General features: G+C 36.7%; 1 protein-coding gene and 1 long non-coding RNA gene across 2 annotated transcripts; both read left to right on the plus strand.

Moving 5' to 3' along the window:
• The first annotated feature begins 320 nt into the window (after positions 1–320).
• LOC146572686 (uncharacterized) lies at positions 321–14,323 on the plus strand. The gene is made up of 5 exons (XM_085278500.1): positions 321–778; positions 904–1,341; positions 4,024–4,167; positions 4,395–4,456; positions 14,297–14,323. The coding sequence occupies exons 1-5, from the start codon at positions 742–744 to the stop codon at positions 14,321–14,323; spliced, it is 708 nt and encodes a 235-aa protein (XP_085134626.1). The 5' UTR covers positions 321–741.
• A 964-nt stretch (positions 14,324–15,287) lies between these two features.
• Positions 15,288–17,698, plus strand: LOC146572687 (uncharacterized). The gene is made up of 3 exons (XR_014892928.1): positions 15,288–15,427; positions 15,645–15,691; positions 17,159–17,698. It is a non-coding gene; the product is annotated as an uncharacterized LOC146572687 (long non-coding RNA).
• The last annotated feature ends 809 nt before the right edge of the window (positions 17,699–18,507 follow it).

Consider the following 18,507-nt stretch of genomic DNA (forward strand, 5'->3'; position numbering starts at 1 on the left):
AAACCTCAGCATTACTTTTCATACTGCAGTGTTTTGAAGGGTATTTTGATTCAGGCACCGCCCAAGTTATTCACACTGCCCATAGTGCCCTGATATTCCTATCTTGCATAGATAATATCAATCAAAGGCTTATGCACTGGTCATTATTGCTGCCAAATTTTAACACTGAGTTACCGCCTAAAGGGAACCAATAACATAGTGATAGACACTCTGTTTCAGGGAGGCTCTTAAAGCAAAAATGTAATATTCATTTTTTCATTCTGTTTGTGCTCTCCAGCTTTGCTAATGTGGAAAAATTTCCCTTATTTATAACCCAATAGAGAGCAACTTCTTCAGATTTCATTGATATAAAACAAGGTTAAATAATATTCTTGCATGACCAGAAAGTTTAGGTTTGTATAAATATTTAAAATGCATTTATAAATTGATTTCAATAAAAGTTTTCAATAAAGGGTAAGGCTTATTCATTTTATTTTATAGGTTGTGTGTGTTTTGTTGTTTTCTTTCTTTCTTTTGTTTTTGTTTTGTTTTTTCCTTTTCTTTGTTTTTGGAAAATTAGCTTTCAGGTTACCATCATAACTTCACTTGGTGTTGCACCTATAGAAAACAACCACAAAGAAATGTTCCATTCAGCAGGCCAATCACAACTCACATTTCCTTTAATGGAAAATGTTCATGTGTCATGACATCTGTTAATAGGACGTGTTGCTGTCTTCTAACTCCAAGTTATCGTCATTAGACATGGACGGGGTGCATGCATTTCTGGTTGTTCTTTTCGGTAAATCGTCTAAACATTTTGAAGATATCCATTTTGGTCCCATTTTAACAATGAACATTTTTTCATTCTGAATTTTTTTTTTAAAAATGTGCATATGTGAACATTTTTTTGTTTCTATCTTCCAGGAGCTTTATCTTCGAGTCAAGATCTGAGAAATGAATCAGTGATAGAGATGAGAGTGAGACCAGGAGAAAACATCACTCTCTACTGTGATTGTAAATCATCAGTTGGAGTATACATAGTGTGGTACAGGACTTGCTCTCATGAGAAGCAGCCTTCCCTGGTATTAAAAACCTGGCTGTATCGGAGATATGGTGACCCACACTCAGATTATGAGTCTACTTTCTTCCATCTCCTGAATCCATTTCCTGATTTTCATCTGGTAAAGAACAATTTCTCTCAATCTTATGACCTGCTGATCACAAACATCACTGAGACTGATGAAGGCCTTTACTACTGTGGAACTGAACAGCTCGAGGTTAAGGATGAAGAGAAAATTATCCAAAGATATGTGCGCACATATAGTAATATCACAACAAAGATCCTGCTTCATAAGGATTCTGGTGAGTCTTGCATTATCTGTGCACTGTTTTTTAGCCCTTTGAAAAACTAACCACAGTAAGAAGATATGATCCTACATTATGATGCATTTTAAAATGGACAGTTTGATTGTTTAGTAGATAGTAGGTGAATGATTATGATGATTTGCATGCCACCAGAATAAATTTAAAATGAAACAAGAAAGATGCAATTTTTTTTTATTTTTTGACAAACGGAGTTGTAAATGAAATGCAAATTTTTTGTGTTTTCTTTGTGGTGTTTTAACACTTTCCGTCCCTCAGAATGCTTTGCTTGGCCTTAAATAAAGCTGTCTTAAGCTTTTGCCAGTAAGCAAACTGCATTCTAAACTGAAATCAAGTCAATGACGTGGCCGTTACTAAATATTTTATTTATTTATTTATTCATTTTACTTCTTTAAAACAAGCTAGATGCTGTTACAGCACATTCTGGGTTATCCTCTATAATATCAACTACATCTGTAAAAGGCCCTCATCTTTGTGGCTAAAAGATGAGCCTGGTGTCAGAATGTAGGTAAAAATGAGAACATTTATACTGTACAACTTCGTCTGAAGTTTTAAAGCACATATCTTGCAAGGTTATATGATCTTTTGTACTCTAATTTCTACTTTGTTATGATAATTCATAGACAATTAGTTTTACTATTGAAACTATCATATATAGTAATGTTCAATGCTGGCATTAGAGCAATAGAATAAAAAATAAACTTGAGCTTCAGATTTTGAGATTACTTAAAAACTGTTTTTCTTGCAACTTTGGTTGCAATTTTTTAGAGGAGCTAATAAGTTTATTTCGAACATAAAAATTTTATATCACTTGCTCCTATATTTAAAAGTTGTATTTTGTGTTGTGATTCACTGTCCACAACCTAAATAGCATTTGGCTTAATCTGAGCTGAAAGCAGTTGAGATTTTGGTGAGGTCTGATGCAAAAATTCACAGAGGGTTCCTGCATTTGTTTGGATTTTCACTCATTCACACAGGGTCAAAATTATATGTACAGGTTCAAATATGTACAGTGGTGGCTGTGACACATTAAAAAATAACACATTACTGTAATCACATTATATTTTCCAGTAACATTTTACTGTACAAATTCAATAATGCAGCACATTACAGTTACAATTATGTTGTCACTTGCGTTACAAAGGTTCATTCATTTGCTGTGCGGCAGAAACCATTTGCACATTGTTAAAATCAGGTGATTTCAGTTCATGTCTGAGAGGAGAAAATTGGTGGAGCAGTACAGCAATACAGCTTTTGAGGAGTGGACATTAATTACATTTTTATTGCACAAAAGGACACAAGCACGATGGTCAAGCGGAAACAGCTTCCAGGACAGAAACAACCACATTATACTGCTAACACAACATTAACTCTTTGCAAGCATCTACATACACAACATGCTAACACAAAGCTAGACAAGAACTGAGAGAAATTTTAAAGCTGAGAACAAACTGACTGATCTTCAACAGGGACAAAAAACAGTGATGAGCATTGAGGCTAATAGTCACCATTTCTACCTGTTCATGTTTCTAAAGTAGAATGACTGTGTCGATCATTTTCAAGTTTCTTTGAGCTGGTTTTAATCTTTGCTTTGTGTTGTCAGCTTAGTGTTCCTATCTAAAAACTGAAAGAAATATTGTACGTGTGTCCCCATTAAGATCGAGATTTGTGTTGGTACATGAGGCTGTAGCCTACATTAGCTGGTTATTATCAAACGATGTGTTTCAGGTCATTTTATGGAGTAATGACTAACTTAATGTAACATATGAGTAGTGTAACAAATAATTTTTCCTGGCAAGTAATTATGCAAAGCATAGCATTACTTTTAAGTAAAGTAACAAGTAATGTATTAAAAAGAGGTGCTGAAGGTTCTACAATGTCTTTGAACCCGATAAAGTCAAGGCATATTAATGTCTCATTAGTGATCACAACTGACTACATTTGGTAGTTTCTTTTTGCAAACATAACAATTTGTACAATAATTATAACCATAATAATTTATTTGTTAGCAATCTTTGGATTGACCAAACTCAGAACAATGGGAAAGTCCAAGGAACTAAGTGAAGACCTAAGAAAGAGAATTGTATAAGTTGGGAAGGTCTCTTGGAGACCTTTCTAAATGACTGTAGAGTCCAAGATTATCAGTTGAGACAATTATAAATAAGTGCAACTTATTTGGATGTTTCCATTTTGCCAAGGAAGAAGACCCAGACAAACCCTGAAATAAGAGGAATCTGGTTAAGATGTTCAGGGGCAATTCAGTGCTCAAACATGCCATGAACTGAAAACTCCTCAAATGCCAGCATCACTGCCCACAGTGAATTGAGTTTTACATTGCCATGGACTGAGAGGGTGTTGACCAGTAAAGAAGTCCCTGCTCCAAAATCGACATCTTCAAGCTCGACTGACATATGCAGCTGCCTATGATGAGTTTATGTGAACCACAACTGTAGAAAGTATATCCCTCTACACGTCAGAATCATTAGGTTTATGTGACATATTCACAAACAGAACTGGACAGTGTGCACTATTTCTTACATGTGATGCCATATGCATGGATCAAGAATTTTAATTGTTTCATTCCAGAGTTTCAAAATTGTCACAGTTTCTTGTATCATCAGTCTACACAATGAGCTAACCTCGATAACTTCTGTTTTTCAGGTTCAAGTGAGAACCGCTGTTTTACAGCTTCAAGTGAGCACCATCATGAAACTTGCTGGATGCTACTTTATTCCTTGTGTCCCGCTTTTGCTGTTATCTCATCACTTCTCTCTTCTCTTTTGATTTATTACTGTCAGAAGACAAGTAAGTCCTCAACGTTTAATTTGTCTACCAAATTATTTTTCATCTCTTTATTTCCGTGCTCATTTTGCCATCATGATTAAATTAAGTTTTTGTCTCTAAAATTGAAATATTTTCACTTTCTCTATAATTCTGATATTATAATTTTACTATGATTTTTCCTTTAATCTGGTTCTAGTTGTTTTCTTTTGGTGTACTGAATTATAATAACACTATGTTAATTTCTATAGCTAAGACACCTCAGGATGATGAGAAAAGATACAGCAAAAGAGTACAGAAAAGATGGAATGAGGTAATTAAGAACTTTCATCAGTCTTTATATGTACTGATATTTAATATTTATAATACCGTATTTTCTGCACTATAAGGCGCACTTAAAATCCTAATTTTCTCAAAAATCGACAGTGCGCCTTATAATCCGGTGCGCCTTATGTATGAATTCTTCTTCATCTGTTAATTAGCATTAGATTTTTTAACATGAGCGCATATGGATGTATCATGTCTATCCCCATTCTTTTAATGATATATGCTACTCAAGCAGAACGTGTCTATTTTAAAAATTGTTTTAAAATCATTTTTAACTAGTACTCACTATTAAGTTTTCTTAACTAAATAAAAAAAACTATTTTGAAATTTCATGAACTAATTGATTGTAATAGCAGTGATAATTCTAAATAACAAATGTCGTATTGTTTTTTTTAGGATGAAGACTTATGTTTAACACAAGTGTTGTTCTGGGCTCAGGATAGATATAAACATCAATAAACAAGATGAAGAAAACAGTGGGAATTTTCCACATTTTCACAGAAAAATTAAAATCCCAGTGTATTACTTAATAGTTGTGACTTGCCAGTCTTATTGTCATGGTCCGGAGTCTGGTGATTCCATGTTTGTGTTTTTTGATTATTAATATTCTTTAGTTAGTTTCTGGTTTTCTTTAATGATTTTAAGATCTTAGGTTTTGTCATTGTGCCTCTCTTGTGTCTCACGTCTTGTCAAGTTATGTTTTCATGTTTGTGCTTCTCATGGTTTTCTTGTCAAGTCTGTTTCTCCATGCCTGACTTGTCTTTCCTATTTTACTTTGATAGTCTTGTGTCCTGTGTTCAGTGTTTTGAGTTCTGATTCCCCCTTGTCTCATTATGACAGATTAGTCCCAATTGTGTTTCCCTCCTGTTTCCCATTCCCTCATTACTCCCTTGTGTATTTAAACCATGTGTTTTCTTCTGTCCTTTGTTGTGTTGAACACCCTCGTTGCTGTGTGTCTCCTCTGTGCACCTGACAATTCCTAGTTTTCTGCTCTTGGTTTGTTTTCTAGTTTTGAGTTTCTTGTTTCTAGTTCCCAGTTAGTCTTTGTATTAGATGTCTGAGTTATCCCCAGCAAATAAAGCTGCCATTTTGAGTTCAAACTTTTGCTTGAGTCCTGTGTTTGGGTCCTCATCCTGCCTGCCACACAGCCGCACGTGACGGTTTTGCAGTTTTAGCTTCTATCTTCTTTTTTGCTGCTTTTCATTTCAATGAATTGTGAAGTGGCAGCACGGTGGCACAGTGGTTAGCACTGTTGCCGCACAGCAAGAAGGTCCTGAGTTCAATTCCACCATCAGGCCGGGGTCTTTCTGTGAGGAGTTTGCATGTTCTCCCCGTGTTTGCGTGGGTTCTCTCCGGGTACTCCAGCTTCCTCCCACTGTCCAAAGACATGCACTTAGTGGGGATAGGTTAATTGGTTAATCCAAATTGCCCATAGGTGTGAATGTGAGTGCGAATGGTTGTCTGTCCCTGTGTGTTGGCCCTGCGACAGAAACCTGCGACTGCAACCTGTCCAGGGTGTACCCCGCCTCTCGCCCTATGACAGCTGGGATAGGCTCCAGCACCCCCCGCGAACCTGAAAAGGATAAGCGGATGTGAATGGATGGATGGATGAATTGTGAAGTGTTAAAAAAATAGTTGTAGTTGTTAATGTTCACACATCCAGAAACTATAATATAGTCTGTTTTTTTTATTGTATACTCTTGCATATTGATTGTAATGGACTGCAGTACTTAATATTTGGGGAAAAAACCTTTACAAATTACAAAAAAATGTCTGCCTGTCAGATAAGTATTTTTCTGGTCAGAATATGTATTAATGAAATGTCATTACAAAATAAATTTTCTTTGTCGTCCATTGTTTTCTTTCTTTGTATGTTTTTTTTTTTTTTTTTTTGTCTTTTAAACCTCAGGGGACTCTCATGTTTCCTCAAATCCTCTCACCGAGGTTTCCTAGACTGTTTCTCTACAACAGGTTGCTTTTCTGCAACTCTGGGCAGCCTAGGCAGAGTCCTGCCACTACACAAATAATATAATGGATTGCATTTATATAGTGCTTTTCAGGACCCCTCAAAGCGCTTTACAATACCACTATTCATTCACTCACACATTCACACACTGGTGAAGGCAGACTGACAGAGGCGAGGCTGCCATATTGCGCCATCGGCCCCTCTGGCCATCACCAGTAGGCGGTAGGTGAAGTGTCTTGCCCAAGGACACAACGACCGAGACTGTCCGAGCCAGGGCTCAAACCGGCAACCTTCCGATTACAAAACAAACACCCAACTCTTAAGCCACGATCACCCACTGTATACACACACACAGATACCAAAAGAGGAGAGGCAGAAAACTATAAGGTGGAGTGAAAAAAAAAGGAAATTGGCAGGTCCACATGGATATCAAAACATCTTTCTTCATTACTAGTTATGTAATTCATTTACTCAAATTGAATTGTTATTGCAACTATACAATAAAAATAGCATATTTTAAAGATGAAAAATCAATACTTTTCCTTAACAAAACTTGCAACTTTGGTCCCAAAGTTTGTGGTTATGAGGTTGAGAATGTAGATTGACCAGTAACTCGACAGTATCATTACTAAGCTCAGCTCTCTGTTACCACAACAGACAGGACACTTTCTGTATCACTGTTAACACTGCACCAATCAGTCTGTTAATTTCCTGATCAACTCTCCTTTGAAATATGAACAAGACCCAATAATACTTAAACTCCACAATTTGTTCCTGCCCCACATTAGGTACTCCACCTTTTACTGGCTGAGAAGCATAGCATGGATGTGCTAATTCTCCTCCCAACAAGTTCACACTGATCTTCTAACCCCACCACGTACACACTGGGGTTGATGCATCAAATTGTGTGACTGAAGCCAAATGCTACCTTATCAAAGTTGGTTGCCTGTCCACTTTATGTAGTCTGGCAGTTACACTGCATGTTTCCCATCCAACATTAGTTTAACTATTTAGACACTGCTGGTACCACCACTTAACACTTACAATCTATTTTCAAAATATCTGATATTTCTACCCTGATTTTGGTAACATAAATCCACAGTGTTTAACATGATATACATTTACATCTCATTCTTTTCTCTTGTTGATTTCTTCTTGTGCGTATTTCAAACAGCTACATTACATTCACTTTCATGTCACAAGATAATAGAGCTCACAAACCACAACCATTTTGTATGTGAGCAGCAGGCTTACAGCAAAACCACAGAAACAAACAACCCAAACAACGAATACAACAGACCAGTGGTGGTGGTCCAATGCATTTGTGCACCCCTCTTTTTTTCAGTCTTCATTCTTTATTTTTAGAAGCCACATGCATATGATGCCGAAAACACACACAAAACTGATTTCCGAGCAGAGGGATGCAGTCAGTTGTTTCAAATACAGATATTTGGTGCGCCTGCTTGCTGCTGCTGCTCATACACAACACAAAGGGGAGGGAGTGGGCTGCTTCCCATGCACATTTAATTCATAATGTTGTAAATCCAAGCCCACTATGTATTAATTACAGTGGGATTCAAAAGTTTGGGCAACCTTGTTAATAGTCATTATTTTCTTATATAAATCGTTGGCTGTTACAATAAAAAATGTCAGTTAAATATATCATATAGGAGATACACACAGTGATATTTGAGAAGTGAAATGAAGTTTATTGGATTTACAGAAAGTGTGCAATAATTGTTTAAACAAAATCAGGCAGGTGCATAAATTTGGGCACAACAAAAAAAGAAATGAAATCAGTATTTAGTAGATCCGCCTTTTGCAGAAATTACAGCCTCCAAACGCTTCCTGTAGGTTTCAATGAGAGTCTGGATTGTGGTTGAAGGTATTTTGGGCCATTCCTCTTTACAAAACATCTCCAGTTCATTCAGGTTTGATGGCTTCCGAGCATGGACAGCTCTCTTTAACTCACACCACAGGTTTTCAATAATATTCAGGTCTGGGCTGAGATGGCCATTCCAGAACGTTGTACTTGTTCCTCTGCATGAATGCCTTAGTGGATTTTGAGCAGTGTTTTTGGGGCGTTGTCTTGTTGAAAGATCCAGCCCCGTTGCAGCTTCAGCTTTGTCACTGATTCCTGGACATTGGTCTCCAGAATTTGCTGATACTGAATGGAATCCATGTATCCCCCAACTTTGACAAGATTCCCAGTCCCTGCACTGGCCACACAGCCCCACAGCATGGTGGAACCACCACCATATTTTACTGTAGGTAGCAGATGTTTTTCTTGGAATGCTGTGTTCTTTTTCCTCCATGCATAACGCCCCTTGTTAAGCCCAGATAACTCAATCTTAGTTTCATCAGTCCACAGCACCTTATTCCAGAATGATGCTGGCTTGTCCAAATGTGCTTTAGTATACCTCAAGAGGCTCTGTTTGTGCTGTAGGCGGAGAAAAGGCTTCCTCTGCATCACTCTCACGTACAGCATTTCCTTGTGTAAAGTGCACCGAATGGTTGAACGATGCACAGTGACTCCATCTGCTGCAAGATGATGTTGTAGGTCTTTGGTGCTGGTCTGTGGATCGACTCTGACTGTTCTCACCATTCGTCACTTCTGTCTATCCGAGATTTTTCTTGGTCTGCCACTTTGAGCCTTAACTTGAACTGAGCCTGTGGTCTTCCATTTCCTCAATATGTTCCTAACTGTGGAAACAGACAGCTTGAATCTCTGAGACAGCTTTCTGTATCCTTCCCCTAAACTATAATGGTGAACAATCTTTGTCTTCAGGTCATTTGAGAGTTGTTTTGAGACCCCCATGTTGCTACTCTTCAGAGAAAATTAAAAGAGGAGGGAAACTTAAAATTGACCCCCTTAAATACTCTTTCTCATGATTGGATTCACCTGTGTATGTAAGTCAGGGGTCACTGAGCTTACCAAGCTAATTTGAGTTCCAATAATTAGTTCTAAAGGTTTTGGAATCAATAAAATGACAACAGTGCCCAAATTTATGCACCTGCCTGATTTTGTTTAAACAATTATTGCACAATTTCTGTAAATCAGAAATCTAATGTGTTCTCAGCTTGTTTTACTTCTAGACAAAGGGGAGTAGCAATTTTAATACATAAAAATTTTAATTTCACAGTACTCGATACAGTTATAGATGCAGAGGGCAGATTCTTAATCATTAAAATATCTATACTTGATAAAAAGCTATGTGTTGTAAGTGTATATGGTCCAAATGTTGATGATCCCTCATTCTTTCACGTTTTTTCAGTGCACTCTCTGAACACTTAGATGGCACACTTGTTCTTGGAGGCGACCTCAACCTTGGACTAAATGAAGAAATGGATAGGCTCAATACAGCGGGAACTCAGCGTAATTGGCAGTCCACAAATATAATCAAACAGTATATGAGCGACTTTGGTCTTTGCGATGTATGGCGCTCCCTTCACCCCACCAGTAAGGAATATACTTTTCTCACATGTTCATCACTCCTACTCTCGTCTGGATTATTTTTTGGTCGGCAGCTCACTGCTGAGCGACATTTCAGACACTGAGATTCACCCTATAGCTGTCAGCGATCATGCTCCTGTATCTTTAACACTAATGCACAAGAATAACACTACGCCAGGTAAAAACTGGAGATTGAATACATCACTGCTTAAAGATGAAGACTTTATTAAATATTTTTAAAAAGGAATGGACTCTATATTTAGACTTTAATGACACTCCCGGAACATCAGCTTCTGTCCTATGGGAAGCAGAGAAAGCTGTGTTGAGAGGTAAAATAATTTCTTTCTCATCACATGAAAAGAAAGAAGAAAACAAAAATATTCAGGAATTAGAAAAAACCATCAAATCCCTTTAAGAAGCCTACGTGTCACACCAAGATCAGGAAACATTGAGCAAAATACGCAAAACAAAACTAGAATGAAATGAGATAATTAATAAAAAAAACAAAATTCTTAGTACAAAGACTACGCCTACAAAATTATGAACATGGTAATAAATCCAGTCAATTTCTAACGAACCAGCTAAAAATAAATAAAGAAAAAACAACTATATGTGCTGTTCAAGATTTATCTGGGAACACATGATATGACCCGGAAAAAATAAACAACATTTTCAGGGATTTCTATAAAACTTAGTATTTGTCAATATAAAATTGTACTTAGTAGTCAGTATAAGCTTTTAATGATATAAGTTTGCATATGATAGAATACTGCATGATGACCTTTTTATGACTTAGTCTGTTGTCCACTACAAGACTTGTTTTATAAATTCTTTCTCACAGCAATAATAGCTGAACAAGCTGTTATTATTTCACTCCTGCCAGGAAGAGGAGAGCTGGACACTCTTATCTGCACTCCCTAACAAGAAAAGGGGCCACGTCCTTCAGAATCACACACACACACACACACACATACACATACATACGCACTAACATTCTTCTGTCTATGAATAGATGTATTCACTGTTGTATTATTTTTGTATATAAATAAAGACAAGTGCAGGAACAGAGCGCACATCACAGGGCCCCCACTCTGGTGTGAGCGTTCTGTGATCGCCCTTGCAAGTAAAAGCTGCAGCGTCTGTGTGTGTCTTCACTCTTAGACTCTCAGCTGAAGAAGTGTCATTTAGAATAAATCTCTTGACATTTATTCACCACAAATAAACCCATCTAAAAACGAAACTGATCAGTTTTTGAACAACATAACGCTTCCAAAATTATTAGACACTCAAGCAATGGCACTGGATTCGCCACTGACGCCAGGTGAACTCCAGGAAGCCTTGATAAGTGTGCCCAATAATAAAGCTCCAGGTCCAGACGGCTTTCCTGCAGAATTCTACAAAGAATTGTAATTAATTCATTAATTCATCCTGACCAAACTGGTTTCATAAAAGGTAGGCACTCATCAACAAATACACGTAGATTACTTAATTTGATGGACTACTCATACAGTAAAAACATCGAAACTACAATATTTTCTTTAGATTCAGAAAAAGCGTTTGACGGAGTTAACTGGAAATTTCTATTTGCAACTTTACACAAATTTGGTTTTGGTGGACGGGGCTTTACAATTCCCCAACAGCTTGTGTCAAAACAATAGTGATGTGTCGGTTGCAAACGAAATGGCTCTTAGAGCCGGGTCTTTGACATGAACGACGCAAGCCGGCTCCTTATCGCGAGCCATGGTTTGTTTTTTTTCTTTCTCTCACCCTCTCTCTCGCACTTTTTTCCCACTTCACTCCACATGCGAGCCTTGTGCTTTGTGCTGGGCAGAGGGGGGAGGGGCGGTAGTTACACTCTCAGTAGCACAGGAACAGAACAGGAGGGAGAGAGAGAGAAAGAGAGCCAGGGACAACAACGTCACATTAGAAAGGTATAGTAATCATCCACAACTATTTTCAGTTGCGGATGATAAAGGATTCAGAAAGTTTATTCATGCAGGTCCATATGACAGAGAATATGAATCTTCTTTTTGTTTTCATATTTTAATTTATATTTAATTGTGTTGTGGTTTGCAGCGTTTTGTGTTATTTCATTTTAAAAGGAAAAAGCTGAAAATTTAAATAGTTGAAAGTTGAACTGTGACTAGTTGGTTTTTGCGTTATATGATTATTTTATTACATTTTATGTGGAGTGAATAAATAAATGTATATTTATGGTGGCCCCTAGAAACAAAACACGTAAAAACTTCAAAACACGTACAAACCCTGAAGCACGTACAAAACACAACAGAAGTGCTCCAGGATGCTAGGCCCTGAGCTTTTGTTACCTAGAGGCTACACAAGCCAGCAAGTACCAACGACCGGATTTGGTGTGTGGTAGTAACAGGTAAATGAAATTTTTTTTTTAATTTTTTGAATATATATATGAGTGCTTGTGTATAAATACACAAACAATACACATATGCTTTCAATCTTGTAATATAAGTGATCTAGGTAGCTCTGCTTTGGAAGTTCAGTTAACGCTAGAAATGTGTTTTGGAGTTTGTATGTGCTTTGTCTCTAGGGGCCACTGTATATATTTATATATAAACATATATAAATAAAACCACTTTTTTTTACATTAGTAATTCCTTTTGTGCATAATTTTATATTATTGTTAATAATAAATTAATTAAAGCAACAAAACAACCTGAAGAGCTGGTTCTTTTTAGTGATCCGAGCCGAAAGAGCCGGAAATCCCATCACTACAAAACAAATGACCAGACATCCTCCAGCTTCTGTCTCCTGAGGGGCACCAGGCAGGGATGCCCACTCTCCCCTTGACTGTTTGCAATTTTTATTGAACCACTAGCAGCAGCAATTAGACAGAATACAGTAATTAAGGGCATAAAATGCAAGAACGTGGAACATAAAATCAGCCTTTATGCGGATGATGTGTTACTTTTAAAGAAAGTAGAAGGCGATCTGGCTAGATGCAAAGGTCTAACCATATCACTCATGGGAAGGGTTGCCACTATAAAAATGATGGTCTTACTAAAAATAAATTATTTATTTTCAATGATCCCAACTAAACCTCCTGGGTTTTATGTGGCTCCCCACACCCTCTAGCAGATCATTACATGAATGAACCTTTTAAATACAAGCGCGCTCATACTCACAAGTGTGCTCACAGACACAAACTCACAGACACAAACTACACCCTTTTTGGCTCCTACCTCAAAGCACACTATGCGCTGTCGATTCTACGTGCTGCACAATAATATTCAATATTTAGTATTTACTGTTATATTCACATAGATCGTCACGATGATGTTGTTTATTATATTGCTCTCTCTCTTTTTGCTTTTTTTCTCTTTTTCTTTCTTAGCAGGTGATCCAGGTGATTGATATATGTTTTTTTTGTCTGTTTGTTTTGTTGGTTTTTACCCTTTATCACCGTTCCTCTTCTCCGCTGTTTTTCTTTCCCTCTTTCTTTCTCCCTTTTCTTTCGCCCAGTCATGTCTGTCCCATGTGTAGCAAGTGAAAATAAAATAAAATAAACAATAAAAGCAAAGGTGAATCAAATAGACCAATATGGCAAGGCCGGGATGGTCCATTTGGTAAAGTAAATCCATTGGGCATCTTTCTTTGCCTTTAGACAATAATTCTGATGGCAAAAGAACCAAACGGGACAGGCGGGTAGACTGCAACATCAGCAGAATACTTTCATGAAAGCTACAGCCCAAAATAATGCAACACTGAAAGCTAGCTTTGTTGTGGCTGGAGAAATGGCCCAAGTTTCAAGTATTTCTTGGAGGGTGCATTTTTTAGGTGCTGCATGCCAAAGGTGAGCAGGTAAGTCCCAAACACTACACTTGCTACATTCTTTTTGAAAGCTATAAATTTACAGTTGTGTATTTTTTCATAATACACATCAGACAATTGAAGTGTGAAACTGTCAAGACTGCAAAAAACACAACCAAGGGTAACGCTATGTTCCTAGTAACTTAATACAGAGACGTTTTTGACTGACACTCTACTTAAGTATCATCTGGAAAAAAACTTTGCTCTTGATGTCTAGACAGTCACAAAACATCACACCAATAGAAAACAACCACAGAATGAAAGGTTTCATTCAACTAGCCAATCACGACTTGCATTTCCTTAAATGGAAAAGTTTGTGCAGGCAACACCCAAGAGTCAAGAAAGATGCCAGTTTTAGTGTCTTTTTGCTGCAAGTCATCAAACATGGAGAGGCTTAACACCCTTCTTGTCCTTCTTTTAGGTAATACATTAGTACTTTTAATAAACTATTTATTATACTGATTCTATTTGGCAATCTACATTCACTTCTGTACTCAACAGCTACAAGCATTTAGTATGATAAAAAAACACTGCCGACATTTGCTGTTGTGTTTGTATTTCAGGACATCGTTGGATTTTTGGATCAGTAGTGAATGTGACAGTGGGATCAGGAGAAAACATTACTCTGTACTGTGACTGTAAAATATTGACTGATGAAATTATTATGTGGTACAGAAACTGTACACATGAAAATCAGCCTCCTCTTGTTCTAGAAAAAGAAAAGGATCCATTCAAACCCACCAGTGGCCGTGCAACTCTAGTGAATTTGCTACCTCGCTTCCATTTTGTAGAAAATCAGTCCTCTAGTTCCTATGATCTACTGATCATGAATACTTCTGATTCTGATGAGGGCCTCTATTACTGTGGAACTGAGCGGTCACAATCAGTTGGTGGAAATAAACACAAATATATTTACGGATATAGCAATGCTACAACACGGATCCGATTCAGTAAGTACTCTTCTATTCTTCAATTTTTTTTAAAATAATGCCTTTGCCTATGACAAATAAGAGAGTGTGCTCTTGTATTTAGTGGAAATTATATTCGATGGTTTAACATAACCCTCTTGAGGTTGCACCGAGCTTAAACTACATATACAGTAATAGAATATGTATATAAATATGGTTTATTTGAACAAGTTGAAAGTCAAAAGCAAAACGACTTGTGCTAGACAATAAAATGAAGGAGGCTAGAAGGAAAAATGCCGATGCTAATTATGTGATTATTTTATTATTTTTGCTATTTTAATTTTAAAAAGCCATCAAATACTAAAATTTTAAATAAATTTTATACACATGTGCAGGTTAAATACCCCACGGATAGCTGCACTGCTGTGCATTGTGCACATAATGGCAATGTTGACTCATTATTAGCAAAGAAGAGCTTTTTATGAAAAACACCTTTGTGGTATAAAAGCAGAAAAAATGGTTGCTATGTGTTTAATCTCTTTAAATAGCTGTTATCTGGTACTGATGTATGAGATTTGTGTAAAAGAGAAGTATAAAAATATACACAGAGCTAACTGAAACAGTTTGTGAACAATTTAGAGGCCAGTGAACAAATTTCAACTGATCACCCAACTCTACAAGACTGCAGCATATGTTGGAAGCTGCTGTTCATCCTGTGTCCAACTTTTGCTGTTCTGTCCTCTCTACTTATCTCCCTTCTTGTTCATCGCCTCTGCCAGAAAACAGGTAAATACTAAATGAAGTAGTTTTATTCACTGGATCCTTTACTTAATTCCATGACTTAGTTTTGTGATTGGTTCTATATGCAATATCAATTTTTTTTCTGAAGTCTAAAAGGACTTTTAATTACACAATAAAGCTTCACATACAATTGCTACTAAAGTCATTTGTAATGTTAGATGTTATTGTTTAATAATGTTGTATTCCTTTTTGTGGCTAAAAGATGATCAGCCCAGATTTCAAACCAGTGGGCAAACAAGAAGGAATCAGGTAAATTACATCAGTATCAAATTTGATTTTTATATGTGTATTGTTTTAGATTATGTTTTAGTCACTTTCATAATTCATTCCCTCTCAATTTTTTCTTTCCCTAAACAAACCAAATGTACAGGGTGGGCCATTTATATGGATACACCGTAATAACATGGGAATGGTTGGTGATATTAAAGTCCAAACAAAGAGAAACTTGTAAATAACTCATGAAAGAATAAAGCTACTTTGAAACCAAGCACACCATTGTTTTTCTTGTGACATTACCAATAAGTTTGATGTGTCACATGGCCCTCTTCCTATTGAATAAACAAAAGTTGTATCCAAGATGGCCGACTTCTAAATGGCCACCATGGTCACCACCCATCTTGAGGAGTTTGCCCCCTCACATATACTAATGTGCCACAAACAGGACTTTAATATCACCAACCATTCCCATTTTATTACGGTGTATCCATATAAATGGCCCACCCTGTATAATGTCTGCAGTGAGTTATATGTATATGCAATATATGCAGACTTTGTATCTCTGATAATTACTCATCATAAACAGCATTCTATGTATTTTCTGCAGCAACAATCGCAAATAATAATTTGACATTATATTAACTTCTGTACCTACTTACCTATACATCATACCCTGTGTAGACATTAAAAAAATCTTCCCTGGTATAGTGCCATGAAATTAGACTGTGAGCAACAAAATCCAGCAATGATACATAAATACTTATATACACACATAAGATGTGAACTACAGTGAATAATTTTAGGTGGTTAAGATTACTTTAAAGCTACCTGCTAGAAATGGTAGCCAAGTACTCACTGAGGAAGGAGGGAGGAGATTATTAAGCATAACAGAAAAGTACAGCTGTCTGGGTTAGGGTTAGGGTCGTCAGCATAGCAATGATAGGAAAATGACACAGGGGTAACTTATAAACTGAGCACAGAAGCGATCTAAGGATTGAGCCTTGAGGGACCACATCTATACAGGGTGGTTTATATTAATAACATACAGCTATTTATTTAAATTTGGTAATGTCTATCAAATCAGTATGAATAGCATTTGAGAGCAGTGTCAGAGATGCCAACCCAGTTTTATAATCTGTCAATCAAAATAGCATGACTATTGGTGAAAAACTGTGCACCTGAGTCAAATGGAATATTTGACTTTATCCAAACTCAAAAGAATATTGTCAGTAATTTTTAGTAATATTGTTTCAGTGTTTTCAGTACCCAGATTGGAATTTATTAAATATTGTTTTCCTTAACCGATCCAAGAGAAGGAACGATAGAAGAGTGATCTCAAGATTTTTTTAAATGATGGGATCTAGGGAGGGTTTTGTTATTAAAAGGGAAAATGCTGGTTGTTACAAACGTGAGGCTTCACCTTCGTAATTCTGACCAGAAAAATGTGAGTGAGTGCTAAGCATCTGATTATGACTGTAAACAACAAATGTCCCCTCACAGGATGAAGATGTGTTTTATGCTACAGTGGAAACCCGTCAAGCAGCACACAAATCAAAGAAGATAACCTATAGTTCTGACATCTGCACCTATTCTGCTATCAACACCTCTGGCATATAGATTTAACAGTATTTCATGTTGTGAATTTGTCAGCATTCTTAGCTTTACCACAAGAATTGACAAGCGCTGGCCTTTTGCCGTTATGGAGAAGTTACCTCACTGAAAGATGAAGCAACTTGATTATTTGCAACATTGCAATAGGCCTGTGCTGCTGGAGTGTTTCTTCTTAACTAAACTTTTTTCACTCTCTGTGTTTGTACTTTGCATTTAGTCGTTTGTTATTATTAATCTTTTTTCCTGTCTTCCTCACCTTGTATCCTACTGGTTGTGCCAGATTGCTCCCCATCCCTGAACCTGGTTCTGCTGGAGCTTTTTCCCTGTTAGGGGAATTTCGCCTGCCTACATTAGTGCTTGCTCATTGAAGGTGATCTGATTTTTTTGTGTTTTCTCTGCATTATAGAAGCGTCTTTACCTTACAATGTAAAGTGCCCTGAGGTGACAGTTGTTTTGTTTGGCACCATGTAAATAAATTTGAATTGAATACTAAAATGTGATTTTATTTGTGATGTGACACTGTTTGCAGTGTCTGTTGTTTTGTGGTATAATTAGTAGTATAAGTAATAAACATGAAAAGGAACACGTACATGAAATATATGCTACACTTAAGAATTTTTTGTTCTTATTTATAACAAAATTCCTTCTGTCAGTTGGTGCAGGGTCTTTGGCACTCTGTATCAAGCATTTCTTAGCATTAAAATCATGAACTAACTACACAAGATAGTAATTATATATACATTTTGCTATATATATATTTTTTTCTTTTTTTAATTGTTAATATTGTATTATTAATAATATTTGAAATTAAGTTCGACAAAGACCTCAGCCATCATGAAATGTAGTCTGTGTGATCATTAAGCTATACAGGAATTCCACACCGACATGAGTATCAGTTACCTGACAAACAGATCCACTTGTGGCTACAAACAAAAACTAGGCTCATGAAAATCACTTTCTTCAAGAGTTAACTATTATCCAAGCATGAAGCCTTGAATGCTTATACAGAAAAAACAGACATTAGACCTAATGAGGTTGCACTTCCCTCTGAATGAGTCTCATTTACAGTGTTTCTTTCATCACTAATTAGTTGACTAATGTTCATGAATTGACAACAAAAACATTTTCAATTGGTAATTGGATTTGTAAAAGCTTTCAACACAGAAACAAAAATGTTACTGCAGAACTTAGTCATTTCTGCAGTAACCTTGGGCATTTTAACATGAGACTTTACAACA

Source organism: Mchenga conophoros, linkage group LG6 (genome assembly GCF_057382185.1).
Source record: "Mchenga conophoros isolate Kocher_MC1m ecotype Shallow Benthic linkage group LG6, M_conophoros_male_GT1.1, whole genome shotgun sequence".
NCBI lineage: Eukaryota > Metazoa > Chordata > Actinopteri > Cichliformes > Cichlidae > Mchenga > Mchenga conophoros.

Coding starts and splice junctions, on each gene's coding strand:
- LOC146572686 (XM_085278500.1), top strand. CDS start 742: ATGGACGGGGTGCATGCATTTCTGGTTGTTCTTTTCG. Junction 1,342..4,023: donor CCTGCTTCATAAGGATTCTG/GTGAGTCTTGCA, acceptor TCTGTTTTTCAG/GTTCAAGTGAGAACCGCTGT. Junction 4,168..4,394: donor TTATTACTGTCAGAAGACAA/GTAAGTCCTCAA, acceptor TAATTTCTATAG/CTAAGACACCTCAGGATGAT.